The 15,771-nt window shown below is 38.8% G+C and overlaps 1 protein-coding gene across 1 annotated transcript in view; it reads left to right on the plus strand.

Annotated features, from left to right (window-relative positions):
• The first annotated feature begins 7,862 nt into the window (after nucleotides 1-7,862).
• Lrpprc (leucine rich pentatricopeptide repeat containing) overlaps nucleotides 7,863-15,771 on the plus strand; it is a 107,284-nt gene continuing 99,375 nt past the window's right edge. Inside the window, exon 1 of the mRNA XM_046425040.2 lies at nucleotides 7,863-8,060. Coding sequence (XP_046280996.1) covers nucleotides 7,918-8,060 — 143 coding nt within the window. The 5' untranslated portion in view covers nucleotides 7,863-7,917. The remainder of the gene's footprint in view (nucleotides 8,061-15,771) is intronic.

Below are 15,771 nucleotides of genomic sequence, written 5' to 3' on the forward strand. Positions count from 1 at the left end.
GTAAATGACCCTGCATCTGTCTTCCTGGTTTGTATGCTTGTGAAAGAATCATCCTTTGACAGAACTGTTGCTGAAGGGTATAACAATGACCAATTGGATCTCCACTTATAATGAGAATCTCAGAGCGGTATGCAAACAAGGGTCTGAGCAGAATATTTTTTGAATAATTAGAAATTACATACATGAATAAATTTGGATATGAAAAATGTGGTCACAGATGGGAGAAGCCCTTGATTTATCAGTTAAGTTGCCTTAAGAGAAAACACAACCACAGCTAAACATTAAATCTGCTGCTTAAAATATGTTAAGGCTTTTAAGCAAAATAGGCATTTACACTCAAGGCAATCACTTGATTCTTTGCTCACACTATTTTGAATGTGTTCATGTGAAAATTGGAGGGGACTCCAAAAAACACAAACAGAAACAGTTATGAGTGATCAGTTTTATTTTCTGATTCTTTGTATTCTCGTAAATTATTGTAAGGCAAAAAATAAATCATTGACCAAAGAGAAACAAGATTAATGTCCACTACTTTGTATATTTGCCACTAGGTGATGAGTACCATACTCTCAGCTCAGAATTTTGAAGATGAAAGTTTTACTTTCTTTTTTAATTTTGGTCTTAAATGAAAATCTTTGACTTAGAGAATAAAGGATATCCTCTCAGATACTTAAAACTTTATGTAAAATAACTTATAAAACAACTGAAAGTTTTGATATTTGAGCAACTATTCTTTGGAGAAGTTAATCAACCACATTGTTCCTAAGGACAGGTCACCAACTGCCAGGAGTACAGCCTGGTATATTTATTTGTCTATCTGATGCTTTTATCTATTTTTTCATTTATATCAACATGATTGAATATGATGTTTTTCAAACTTCAAATCATGCTGTATTAATGAGCAGTGAAATAAAAATGCAACCAGCATTTTAAATTATTTTTCTTCATGAACATTTAAAAAAAAACACAGGTTAGAATAGTAAAATGACCTCCCAAATATCCATCACCTGGATTCAATTGTTAAGATATTTTCATATTCTTTCTTCTATTCTATGGTTTTCTTCTCTTATTTATTGGGGAAGTATCTTAAAGGCAATTTCAGACATCATGTTAATTTACTAATACATATGCCAATATGTTTCTCTACAAATACATATTTTTTTAGGTAACTACTAAGGCATTATCAGACCTTTTAAAAATTAGCAGTAATTCTTGGTATTGTGTAATACCTGTCCATCATCAAATTTTCTTGAGGGCCTCAAAAATGTCTCCTGATAGCTGGTTTGTTCATATTAGGATCACTCAAGATTAAACAATGAAATAGAATAAAACTAGTTAATATCCAAGAGCATCACATATGGTAGGGTTAATTATTGCTTCAGGAAATTTCCTTTTGCAAGTGTACATTTATATCCTCTATAACATGTAGGTTTTAATATTGGTCACAGTCAGAGTCTTTTATTTTAAATTATCATTTGTTCTGCTTAATTGTACGTGATAGCAGAATGCATTTCAATTCATCAAACACAAATGGAGTGCAACATTCAATTTTCTGGTTGTACACAGTGCAATCATACATGTACCTGGGGTAATGATGTCCATCTCATTCTGCCGTCTTTCCTATCCTCATAATCCCTCCCCACTCTCTCCTTTACCCAATCCAAAGTTCCTCCCTTCTCCTCCTGCCCCCCACAATAGATCAGCATCCACTAATCAGAGAAAACATTCAGCCTTTAGTTTTTTGGGATTGGCTTACTTTGCTTAGCATAATATTCTCCAACTCCATCCATTTGCCTGCAAATGCCATAATTTTATTCTCTTTTAATGTTGAGTAATATTCCATTGTGTATAAATACCACAGTTTCGCTATTGTGAATTCAGCTGCCATAAGTATTGGTGTGGCTATGTCATTATAGTATGCTGATTTTAAGTCCTTTGGGTATAGATCAAGGAGTGGGATAGCTGGGTCAAATGGTGGTTCCATTCCAAGTTTTCTGAGGAATCTCCACACTGCTTTCCAAAGTGGTTGCGCCAATTTGCAGTCCAACTAGCAATGTATGAGTGTACCTTTCCCCCCACATCCTCTCCAACACTTATTATTGCTTGTATTCTTTTTTTTTAAATTAGCTACACATGATATTGCTTGTATTCTTGATAACTGCCATTCTGAATGGGGTGAGATGAAATCTTAGAGTAGTTTTGATTTGCATTTCTCTAATTACTAAAGATGTTGAACACTTTTTCATATATTTGTTGATTGCTTGTATATCTTCTTCTAAGAAGTGTCTGTTCAGTTCCTTAGCCCATTTATTGATTGGGTTGTTTGTTTTTTTGGTATTAAGTTTCTTGAGATCTTTATATATCCTGGAGATTAGTGCTCTATCTGATGTACATGTGGTAAAAATTTGCTCCCATACTGTAGGCTTTTTTTTTTCACCTCAATGATTGTCTCTTTTGCTGAGAAGAAGCTTTTTAGTTTGAATCCATCCCATTTATTGATTCTTGATTTTATTTCATGACTTTAAGGAAGTCGGGGCCTAATCCCACATGATGAAGATTCAGGTCTACTTTTTCTTCTGTTAGGTGTAAGGTCTCGGTCTAATTTCTAGGTCCTTGATCCACTTTGAGTTGAGTTTTGTACATGGTGAGAGAGAGAGGTTTAATTTAATTTTTCTACATCTGGATTTCCAGTTTTCCTAGCATGACCTGTTGAAGAGGCTATCCTTTCTCCAATGTATGTTTTTGGTGCCTTTGTCTAGTATGAGATAACTGTAAATATGTGGGTTGGTCTCTGTGTACACAGAATCTTGAAAGTCACTTGGTTAATGATTCTCTCCTTTCCTTGATAAGGCAGATACCTCTGGGAGTTCTGAGTTCAAAAACACTTCCTTCCGTTTAAAGTAGTGCAGGGAGGAGAGCTCTAAATCTTTGTTCTTGCTGTTTGCTCTGCCTAGAACTTCTCTCACCACCATCTCTATTGTTTCCCATCTTCCCCAGCCTTAGAGATGAAATGCCATTCTCATTCTGAGACTTTCTATTGTCCCAACCAGCTGTCCCTTGGTTTGAATTACACTGCCTTATGTGCTTTATATGTTTTATCTTTTACCATAAACTAAGATCATAAGTGAGCTTCTTTCCCCTGAAATGTAACTTGTCATGTACTTTGCATAAATAACCACTTAACTGAATACCTGGATTAGTAGTTAAGATGCTATCGATAGTTATTAGGCCATGAGGATGTTTGTGTCAAAAATTGGACAAGGGAAGACTGGAAAAAAACCAAATTCATGAGGTTTAGACTGATCCTGAACATAAAAATACAGGTTGAGGATTCATTATCCAAAATGTTCAGATTTTGAAGGTTTTTCTTTTTCTTTTTTGGAGGTGGGGGTAGCGGATACTGGGGATTGAACTCAGGGACACTCAACCACTGCCAATCCCCAGCCCTATTTTGTATTTTATTTAGAGACAGGGTCTCACTAAGTTGCTTAGTGCCTCACTTTTGCTGAGGCTGGCTTTGAACTCGTGATCCTCCTGCCTCAGCCTCCTGGACTGCTGTGATTATATTTGTGCGCCACTGCACCCAGCCAGATTTTGGAGTTTTAAAAAATTTTCAGAATATGTGAATACACTTTATCAGTTGAACATCCCTTGAAAATCCTAAACTCCAATTCTAAAACACTCCAAAATTTAAAACAGTCATGACAGTTTTCAAAAAGCTTCAGTTTTTGAAGCATTTCTGATTTTGGATTTTTGGATGTTCAACTGGCAAGAGCCGCAATATTTTTTCAGAGATTTTTTTATGTGCCTGTCACAGTAAGCACTTATTTTATCTAGTGTTTCCCCAAAAGCCTGAGAGGAAAGGTAATTATTACCAATTTTACAAGGAAGGAAACCAAGGAGTTCAGTATTTTGGCTGTCTGGCTTCAAAGATGTTCTTCCTAATACAATTCTGCTCTGAGGCTATTTTATTCACCAGAAACAGGATCCTACCTTTTAAAATCAATATTTAAGTCCATTGTATAGTTCAGGATAACTTAAAAGAGAAACTAAGGACAATCTCCTTGTTCTTCTCTTCAACTCTATGTAGCTTCTGGAATATGTCTAAGGAAATCTGAGAAGACCCTCAATGTCATGATCTCTGTATTTCAGGTGAGATACACTATCTCATGGAAACCTGTCTCTTTTATTTAGAATCTGTATTTCCCTGTGTAACTCATTTAGTGTGATTGTTTGATTAATATCTCCTTTGCCCTTTGTAATGTTAAGTCCCACAACTGTAAAGATCACTCTGCCTTTACCCACCATATTTTTCTTGTCAGATTGCAGGTGTTCAATAGATAGTGAATAAATTTATCATAAATAAATGAATGCCCAGACAAATTTGATTAGCAGTTATTTCATACTTTGAGAGGAAGCCTGGGGCTTGTGGTGTAGTTTCAGTGGTAGAGTGCTTGCCCAGCATGTGTGAGACCCCAGGTTCAATCCCCAGCATGGAAAATAAAATAAGAATGTTGGCTGGGGGGTAAGGTTCTCAGGGCTAGAAACACCTAGAAGAGAACATCCATTCATTCTCATCACTACTTCTTCTAACCTTATTGCATCAGTACCTTATTGCATCTGTATTCCCTCCTCCGACAATGCCTGGATTGCACATTCTTTTCTAAAGCCAACCCTTTCCTTTTTGTACTGAATTTCATTCCATTGTCTGCTCAATGTATTCTACTTTTGTCTTTCATGCATTATCAATTTTTCACTTCCTGTTAGTGGAATTTTCTAAGATAATGTTCTCTATTGGTGCAGTCCAATATGGTCGCTACTAGCCAGTGTGATTATTGAGTTCTCAAAATGTAGCTAATCTAAGGGACTGAATTCTAGAACTTCTTTAATTTTTAAAATTTAAATGAAATAGTCACATGCAGATGGTTCCCATTTACACCAAACATAAATAAGTCACTCATATTGTCGTCCCCCTTTTAGATAATATCCCATTTCTGTGTGCCTTCCTTCAAAATACAGTCTACAAAAGTTTTGTCTATATTCAGTCTCCACTTCCCCTTCTTCTACATATTTTTAAATTCACTTCAAACAATCTTTTGACTCAACAAGTCATGAAAATGGTTCTTTTTATGATCACTAGGGAACCTCAGAGTGGCCAAACCTTGTGTCAATGTTGAGTGTGCATTTTAACCAGACCTAATAGCAGCATTTTATTTTATTTTTTATTTTTTGGTATCAGAGACTGAAACAAGGGGCAAATTGAATCACTGAGCCACACTCCTAGCCCTTTTTAAAAATTTTATTTAGAGACAGGGTCTTGCTAAGTTGCGATCCTCCTGCCTCAGCCTCCAGAGCCACCAGGATTATAGGTGTGCACCACCAAGCCTGGGGATAATAGCAACATTTTACATGGTTAATTCCCTCCTTGAAGTACTTCCTTCTCTTAGTTATTGGGGGCCCTTTGTTCTCCTCTTCCTCTAGCTATTCTTTATGTTTTCTTTGTAAGATTTTCATCTACACATCCTCTAATATCGAAACATCACAAACTTCAGTCCTTGAACCTCATCTCTTGACTACATTTTCTTCCTAGATGCTTTCATCCAATTCTGTAGCTACAAATCTTAGAGACAGGATATAGTACTCAATGGATCTCTAGCTCTGACTTTCCCCCTTAATTAGCCAGACTTGTATGTCCTCTAGACAACGCCCTACTCGAATTTCACATCTGGACTTCATCTTTTTTTATTTTTTGAGTTGTCAATAGACATTTGTTTTATTTATTTATATGTGGTATTGAGAATTGAACCCAGTGCCTTACACATGCTAGGCAAGCACCCTGAGTCACAACCCCAGCCCCCTGGATGTCATCTTTTAAATCTGCTTCTCCCTGAGTCTTCCCCACTTAAATCAGTGCAGTTTCCATCCTTTTATTGTTAGGCCAAGACTTTTGGAGTCATTCTTGATTTATACATCATAGCCAATCCATGAGTAAATTCTTTTGGTTCCGACCTGGTCTCTCATCTCACCTGTCATTCCCTAATCCAAGTCACTACCATCCTTAGTCTGAATTATTGAAAGAACTTCCTCTCTGATCTTCTTATATTTTCCCTTTCTGCCCTAAATCTCCTCCTCAAACAGAGCAACCCTTTAAAAAACGCAAATGGATTCATACCACAGAAAACACCAAACTTCACAATGTTCATTTCATTCTGAACATAAGTTCTGAAGGCTGTCTTTAAAGTCCAGCATCATCTGGCTCCCAACTACCTCTCTGACCTCCATGTTCACCCCCTACTCATTCCTTTCTTTCATCACACAGTTCTCCTCCTTTCCGCGCTTCAAACAGACTACACCTGTTTTGCATCAGGACTTGATTTTTTGCTGTTCTCTAACACTGGAGATTTCTTAATTCTGTGCTCCAGAAAATCCTTTCGGCTTCCTCCCCATCTTCCTTCAGGTCTTTGTTCAGATGGTAACTCTTTAAAGAGGTTTTTGGCCTGATCTTTCCCATCTAATGCACCCTCAATTCTTCCACTCTGATTTATTTTAAATCACAGTTCTTATCTGCCTTCTCAAACTCAACTTTGGGATGAGTTTCATTAGAATCAAGACTTGGTCTGTTTTGTTTTGTGTTGTATCCCCAGGATCTCAAACAGTGCCTGTCACAGAATATGTGTTCACTAAATAATTGCGGAATGAGAGAATAAGTAAATTATATTCCAATGCTCAGAAGTATTAATTACTTAACTTTTTTCTGGGGGTGGATATCAGCTCCCTCTTGTTCAAAGGGCCTGTAATTTCCAAGTACCCATCAATTCAATAAATATTGAATGCAACCTACTATGCACCTTGCATTTGGTAGGTACTTTGACTACAGTAAGAGGTCACAGTCCCTTTTCTCAAGGAGTTGGGACAGAGAGTCAAATGGAAAATTACAGTGGGAATTCCGGAGGAAGTATCTGAGCTTCCACTGGGTGGATGGTCAGGAGGCAAGTAGATGAAGAGGGAGTGGAAGCCTGTTTCCAGCTTCCCAGGTGCGCACACGGAACCCTTCCAATCTACAAGCCCTGTGAAGGAAGTTACATATTTAATTTGCTCCAGGTTTGGGGTGCAGAGTCCTCCTTGCAGACACCTCCTACACAGGTGCATTTACGGAAAGGTGAGGTGGGGTAAGAGTGAAGAGGCGGGAAAGAAAATGAGTTCAACTCCAGCTTTAAAACTAGATAATATTTGTTAGAATCCATTCATTTCATAAAAGACGGCACTGTGTAGAACATTTAGGGTTAGATCTGCACATTCCTTTACATTGTCCCCAGGGCTCGATAATAAAATTCACATTATATTTAACCTTCGGGGCCCACAGCACAGTGCAAAGGTCCTCAACGTTTTCTCTGTTCCGCGTTTTTGAAGCTAAGGCAGGTCCTATCAGAGCGGCAGCAATCGCGGCGTGAAGGCAGAATCGCTGAGCGTCACTCACAACCTCCGCATTGGAGAAACACAATTGTCCCACACTCTGGGATCTTCATAGTCGGCTCTTCTCAAGAGTCTCCGGGTACTTACCAGTTGGCCCCCCGCAATTCCCTGCGCTGACCTGGGAGGAGTCGACCTCCTGCGGACTCTACCAACTGAGAAGCGCAGGGGTGGAGTGACTGAATGTTCTGAGTTAAGTGGAGTAGGATGGAAACGAAAATGCCTTAAATAATAAATCAAGCAATTTTGTTTAACAAACTATTGGGCGAAACTCCCTGGACCTCTGAGAAATAGGTTTTTCTATCTTTCAATCTAAAATAACCCCTTCATTTCCCTACACTTGGCGCGCCTAGCCTTTGGTCTCTCCCGCGCCGGGTGACCCCGCCGTCACGTGCTCCTCCTGTCCTTCTGGCTGAACGTGCATCCTGCCGAGGGAACTGCCGACCCATGGCAGCCCTTTTGAGACCTGCCCGCTGGCTCTTGGGTGCTCGGTCATCCCTCCCGCTCTCCCTGCGTCTCCTCGCGGGAGGCCCGGGTCGGCCGCACGCCGCCCCCTGTCTGCCCGCCGCTCGCGCCCGGCTTTTTGCGGGGTGAGTGCGCGGGTTCTGCTTCCAGCCAGGCTCCGCGGGGTCGTCTGCGCTTGCCGTAGCTGGGCCCGACTTTAACGGGTCCAGGCTCCTAGCTACCCCACGACCTAGCTTCCTGGGGCTTTTGGACCACTCGCTCCTCCAGGGTTTTCTAGTGACGGGGTCGTACGTCTTCAGAAGGTCATGGCCATGGGCAAGGCTCGCTTCCGGCTTGTTGCTGCCCTCTCTGCTTCGGGACTGGGTCTCTTCTGCCCTTTGGCTGCTCAGGGCCGGTGAAGCTGAGGGGGGCCTTTGAAGGCTGTTTTGGGGGTCGGGTGGTGTTTCCCTCTTTAGGATTGGCATGCTTGGGTGCTGTCCCACGTGGGTTCACTGTTGGTGATTAGTAACCGTGTAGTATTTAGGACCCGAAAACTTTAGTCTTTTTTTTTTTTTGGCGGGGGAGATGGGTTGGGAGTTTTGGATGAGCCAGGGATAGTTTAGAGCTGGACATCTGATTATGATCCTTTTGGGCTTTTGGCTGCGTTTTCTTAAATGGAATTTTTCTTCCATATTTAGGAAGGTGGGTTGGGAATTGTCACAGTGGAATCTGACATTGAATGAGTGAGTGAACACATGCAAAGTACTCTATTAGGATCCGGCGAAATAAAGGCACGTTAAAAATTCGGTGGGTGATACATGTGTGATTAAATGCCCTCCTAGATTGAGATTATAGGGAGAAAAGTTTGGTATCAATTTTCCGGGAGGGGATAAGGGAGGTTGATGAACGTGTTAATTTGAGTAATAGTCTAGTTACCTGGAAAGGAGTGTTTAAGTTTAACATTGGAGAGAAATGATGGTGGAAGAGTTCATAAAAGTACTTTGAGAGTTAGCATAAAGACTGAGAGCTAATGATATGGAATGGGAGGGTGTGGAGGAGGAAGTCTGGACTGCAGGCTCCTCAGTTTATTTGCATTATGCCATTGGACAAATCACTTACCATCTCCAGACCTCAGTTTCTTAGCTGTAAGATGGAAGCAGTAAGAGTGTTGTTAGAGTATTGCATGGGATTATATAAAGCATTTAATAAAGGGCCTGACATATAGTAAGTGCTATATAATGACAATGATTATGTGGACCTTTTTGCACCAGCCAGCTGATCTCTACATAAAACTAAAAGAAGAAAATCCTTGCTTATTTATTTATTTATTTTTGTGGTGCTGGGGATTGAACTCAGGGCCTAATGCATTTGAGGCAAGCACTTTACCAACTGAGCTATACTCCCAGGCCTTTTTTATGATCATGTGACTTACTCATAAATCTTTGGAAACTAGTGCTTTTTGTATTGGGCCTGAACAGTTAACCTTCAGAAATCATGCCTTGCCTTCATAGAATGACATCTCTTCGTTTTCAGAGTTTCTTTGGGAAACTTGTGCCAATTACTCTTTTATTTTTCTCTAGTCTTTTCATCCCTGTGAGGCCAGAGGAGGGTCAATGTCATTTTTCATCTTCACCCTTGCATTTGAGGGAAGCTGACTAAAAAGGTAATGTAGTAGAAAGGTTTTTGGTCAGGGTGCTCATCAGACCTGGGCTGTTTCCTTTCTGTATAATCTTAGATGTCTTACCTAAAATGTCTGAGCCTAAGTTTTTTTTTTTTTTCTGTAGAGGTAACTAGGCCTTTCCCCACTACTGGCAATGCTAGTTTCTTGTTTTGGATTCACTTAAATGTTTTCTCAGAGAAGGCCTACTTTGACATCAACCTAAAAATCTACATTATCCTATTTTGGTTTTATCCCTGGCATATTTCCCTTATCTGATGTTAGTATTTATTGTTCTCTGTTTCCTTCATAAAAGGCAAGCTGCCTGAGAGCAGGATTTTGTCTTTGGCCGGTATGTTCAGATCAGAGCAGGCAATAGAGAAGTATTTGCTGTTTCCTGGATTCTGAACATTCTCTCTATACAGTCTGGCACTCCAGAGCTTGTCAGCAAGACCAGATTGTTTCCAATTGGAAACAAAACTTTTCACAGGATTATTACTCTAGAAGCTTTCCAGTCTCTTTCCTGTCCATTCTCTATTCTCCTTCCTTTTCTCGCTTCTCATTCAGTCTTCTACCCACTGTAGTCACTGGCATAGGACATCATTGTGTTGTTAGTAATTTTTTTGTTGAAACTTCTTTAAATTGTAAAACTCATGTTTTTTGAGGAACAGTTGTAAGGTGTATGGTGGGAGAATAAATCAAAAATCACCCTTACTTCTGTCATCCAAAGAGAGCCATTTATATAGTACATATCCTTTATTAAGTATGTGTAAAATGTATGTTCATTTTATTTTTAATTTTTGCAAAGGACATCTTAATTACCAAATCCACTTTTTAGTCTTTAATCTCTGAGTTACTATTCTGTTTTCTAGTTTTCTCTTCATGAGAGCCTTACCCTGGCATCGATGACAGTTTTGATTCTCTTTTCTGTGGGATTTTTCTCTCATTGCTTTCTTCCTATGTTCATTGAATGCTTGTGTCCTTGAGGGTTTTACCTTTGGTGTTCTGTCACTTTTCCTTCTCTGGGGGTGACCTTTTTTATTTTTAGGGTAAAAATATTATTATTAGCTCTTGCCTACCTGTCTGGTGGTAGCCTTGTTTCTCCTCTTGGATGTGAACTGTCTGCTAGGTACCTCTGCCTGGTTGGATGACAAGTCCTTCAAATCTAAAACATCTGAATCTGGACTCACCTTTCCTCCCAAATCACTTCCTCCTGTGTTCCCTGTTTTTGTGAATGTTGTCTTTTCTGTTTCCCGAAAGAACCCGGATATCTTTGTTCTTGACTTCTCCTTCCCATCTAATTCCCCTTCATTTATTTATTGCATGAATGATTAAATTCTGAGATCTACTTTGGAACAATCACTACTTCTCCAACCCCATTATCATTCCCTAGTGTTCCTGGTAACTTTACCTTTATTTTGTTTATTTATTTATTTTTATGTGGTGCTGAGTATTGAACCCAGTGCCTCAAGCGTGCAAGGCAAGTGCTCCACCACTGAGCCACAACCCCAGCCCCTGTCCCAGGTAACTTGATCATGTCATTTTCCTATTTATAATTAAGCCCTGTTGTGTCATCTTGTGGTTCCAGTATCAGATCCAGAAGCTAGCATAGGTATTTCTAAGCTAGAGATGCCTCTGGGAGCCTCACCACTTATGTGTCCCTAGAATATGGGAAGACTTCTGTTCTCAAAGTATAACCAGAGCATTCATTAACATTATTGTATGTGTAACCACCAGTATTTCAGATCTGGCTCTTATTCCTCAAAGGCAGGGTCTGATTCCTTTTGTCTGTGTCTAACTTTGTGACTTGTAGTAGGTGTCAAGTATTTGTTCAGTAAACAATGAACACCTTAGATGTTGGTAAAGGAATATTGTGAGATACAAAGAAGATTAAAGGGTTCTTAACCCATTCGTATTATTACATGTGCTTGCACAAATTCATACTAATCTTGATTTCTAGGTATGTCCTGTCTCAGAAGGACAGAGAAAAATGAAAAAAAAGTGAAATTATTAATCAATCTGTTTTCAAAACTGAAGGACCAGAAAGAGTGTACCTCTGTTTTTGCTTTGTTCTTGCTCTTCATTCCTTATTTTAGTACTTCAGCACTTTTTTTTTTTTTTTTTTTTTTGTACTGTGGATTGAACCTAGGGTGCCTCAGTCCTTTTTTTAATTTTTTATTTGAGACAGTCTTGCTAAGTTACTACAACCTCTCTAAGTTGCTGGGGCTGACCTCTAATTTGGGAACCTCCTGCCTTATCCTCCTGAGTTGCTGGGATTACAGGTATAACTGTACCTGATGCCCTTTTCTTTTATTTCTTTTCTTTTTTTTTTTAAACAAATGCTTTCTTCCAGCTCTTACCTTATTCTCTGTGAGAAGGGGGGGAGTAAATACTCTTGTTTTCTCACATTTTTCTTGTGAGAAATTTTAGAATAATGCTTGTGTGCTTCATAGGAAAGATATAGTGTGAGCTATATCTGTTTGGAGTGGATTTAGACTGATGATTGACCCAGAGGTGAAAATTACATATTACTTTGTGATAGAATGGTGTGATTTTTACTTATAAAGTTGGAAAAAAAAGAAACTTTCCTTTGTTTACCTCTCGGTTTGGAAAAATCTTAATGTATTAAGAGTCTATCTGAATCCTTTGGTCTTGTAAAGTCTGACAGATTCACCTCTGCTCAATGTTTGTGAATTACAGAAGACTATGACAAACACATTTATACCTATTAGATGTATGCTGTCCCCAAGAGGGGAATATAGTGCTGTGGTATTTCAAAGAAAAGAATAATCACATTTGTTTTGTGGTAGGGGACTACTTGAGTTTTAGGGTTACATGATTAAGGATGTGCAGTATTCCAAGGGTAGAGAAGCCCATGAAAATATTGAGCTGTGCTTTTATTCTGTGCAGCATGGAGGAGGCTGATAGGACAAAGACCGGTTGATTCCTTGAAGCCCAAACAGGTTGGTTGACTGGTTGATGGTTAGAACCATTGGAGGATTAAAACCCATTGGAGGATTTTGATACAGGTCTTGATAAAGTTTACATAGATTACAGGATAGCTAGACGTTGGGAGTGGACAGTTAGGAACAATGTTGGTACTGCAGGGAGAAAGTTCATTGTGACTAAGCTTTATAAGATTAAAAAAAAAAAAAAAAAGCAAAACAAAAACCCAGACAATAGAAATCTATTGAGTGCCTTCTGTTTTAATAAGAGCTATTATTTATTGATCACTGCTTTGTTAATTTAAACATCTATTTTTTTTTCCTAATGTAATCTTCACAAGGTAGACTTTGTTGCTTTGTGATGCTGGGTATTAAGCTCAGGGTCTCACACATGCTAGAGCACTACACCATTAAGCTAAATCCCCACCCCTAGGGTAGACATTTTTATTCAAATGAAGAATCTGTGCTTAGAAAGACCTAGTATATTTCCCAGAGTCACATAGCACAGCTTGGATTTGAACAAGCCTTTTAAAATAAGTCTTGTGATCTCTGCTAATTCATTTAAAAAAGAAGAAAATGCTTTCATAAACACTTAGTTAATATTTGTTATTTGTGCTTTGCTAGGTCCTTTGTTTACACTTTCTTAGTGTTGCTCAAACTTCAGGCATTTGTATACTGCCTTCAGATTTTTTGCCAAATCTGAGTACTTTTGAGCTGTTACTTATACTTAATGTTTTTTCTGTTGGCCTTAGGTAGGTTTAAACTAACATTTTAAAAATTTAATTATATCTCAAACAAAAATGATAGTAAAATAAAGACTTGATGTAATAGGGATTTTAAAAAAATTATGTTTAAAGATAATTAAACCAATGGACAACTTAGTCTCAATGCTATGTAAAGTCATCTTACCTAGCAGAAATGTTTATATTGGGGAGCACGGCACGGCATCATCTCATTTAATCTTCACAAGTAATAGCCTTGTAAAGTAAATACTGTTTTTATCCCCTAGATTATAGGCTTAAAGAGTATCTTGTGTTGTAACAAAATACTGGGTAATTTACAATGAAGAGAATTTTGTTTCTCAGTTCTGGAGGCTGAGAAGACCAGGACTGAAGGGCTGGCCTGTGGCAAGGGCCTTCTTTCTGAATCATCTCATGGTGGGAGGCAAAAAAGAAAGAGGATCCATTTCTGAAATCCCCTTTCAAAAGGCATTGAATCACCCATGAATGACCCCTTAAAGACCCTTCCTTCCTTCCTTCTCTCTTTTTCTCTCTCTCTTTCAGTGTAGATGGACTCAACACAATGCCTTTATTTTTATGTGGTGCTGAGGATGCAACCCGGGTCCTGGTCTACTGCTAAGCCACAATCCCAGCCCCCCACTTCTTAATACTGTTACACTGGCAATTAAATTTCATCAACTGTTTTGGAGGAGTAAACCTTTATTCAAACCAAAGTGGAGAAAATTGCAGTAACTTGGTCAAAGTCACACATTTTACAGATAGCAGAGCCTAAAGGCAGGCCAGAACATGAGGCTTAAGCCCGTGTTCTTAACGCTGTGGTGTTTTCACTATGCCTTGAAGCCTCTTGTTTGTAAGATTATACTTATTAAGTGTTCATAAAAATGGTACATAATCCAGTGGGATGTATACAGAGGGTTAAGTAAGCCTACTTAGGGCACTTTTACATGAAATTTTCTTCCATTGTGTGGGAATTGAGAATTAATAAGTTGTATTGGTGAGACTGTTGCCTGGAGTTTGTATTTAAGTCAGGTAAGGGCCTTGGGAATATGTTTCTTTCCCTTCTGCACTGCCCACTCTGGGTTAAGCTTCAGTTGATTTCCCACCTAGACTACTGCAATAGTATCTGTTTTATCAAAGGACTGTATACCATTGGGTGTCTGGGACAATTTTTCCCAGTAGAACATAAGGATTTGGAATTGCTTGGTGGATTGGAACAACAGCCTTATTTTTTTCCCTAATTGGTGTCTATTTAATAATTCTGGTGGTTCCTCCCAGCAGCCAGATAGTTTAATGTTTTTCCCTCAAAACAGAACTGGATCATATCATAACTCCCATTTATAAACCTTCAACAGAATCGGCTAGGATTCACTTCTTTGAATAAGATCTACCTAGGATAAAATCCCAATTGCTTACCTTCAAAATCCATGATCCAGCCCTGTCTTTTCTGTCCTGCCTCATCTCTGATGCCATCTGTTGTTTGCTTACTTGGCCTATTGACTGCTCTACCTCTATCTGGAACACTCATCCCCTGTTAGATGGGTAGCCATTCCTTTTTATCCTGAGCCCAGACCTTTAAATATCACCATCCTTAAACATTTATCTAAAGTAGAGCCTCACTGTTAGTCTTTTATTACTTATTAATTTTCTTCATAGCTCTTTCCACAATTGGTATATTTATAAAAAGCTTAATTATTATCAGATATATTCGCTAGCTAAACAGAAATCTTAGCATAGTGCCTTCTACAGAGAAAGGTGCTCAATATTTTGTTTAATAAATGAAGGAACTTAGGTCCATTGTGATTAAAGGAATCAACAATTATAGGATCTTAAAGGAAGGATGACATGAAGAAAAACGGCTTTGGGAATACTGATTTGGCAATTTTGTGGAGAGAAGTTGAAGCCTGAGAAGCTAATGAAGATTTTATTGCAAAAAATCTGTGTGTTCTGGTTTCATCAAAGGCCTAAGAAAGAAAGAGATATTCAGGGACTCAGCAAATGGAATGTGAAGAAGGTGAGAGAGATTGAGCAGTTAGATAATTATCCTTAGATTATTATTTTTTTTCATACCAGGGATTAAACCCAGGGGTGCTTAACCACTGAGCCACATCCCTAGCCCCCTTTATATTTTTTATTTAGAGATAGGGTCTCACTGAGTTGCTTAAGGCCTCCCTAAATTGCTAAGGTTGATCCTCCAGCCTTATCCTCCTGAGACTCTGGGATTACAGGGCATACCCTTAGATTTTGAATTTGAGGGAATAGCAGAGTAGTGGTATAGTTGGTAGCAGTGGAGGAATTCAAAGGAGTATCAACCACTTTTAGGAGGAGTCATCATCTTTTTGAACTTTTGACATGTTAAAACTCAGGTGTATCCAGCAGTGTATAAAAGAAGTATCTGCTAGGACCAACCAGGTGGTCAGGTATGCAGGCTGGTTCAACATCAGTTGGTATAATTCACCATATTAACAGGTTAAAGAAAACTCGAGGGGAATAGTTAAATTAGGGATTGGTCAGAACA

Source organism: Marmota monax, unplaced genomic scaffold (assembly GCF_021218885.2).
Source record: "Marmota monax isolate L192 unplaced genomic scaffold, Marmota_monax_Labrador192_F-V1.1 WCK01_AAM20220418_F8-fsc00015, whole genome shotgun sequence".
Taxonomy (NCBI): Eukaryota; Metazoa; Chordata; class Mammalia; order Rodentia; family Sciuridae; genus Marmota; species Marmota monax.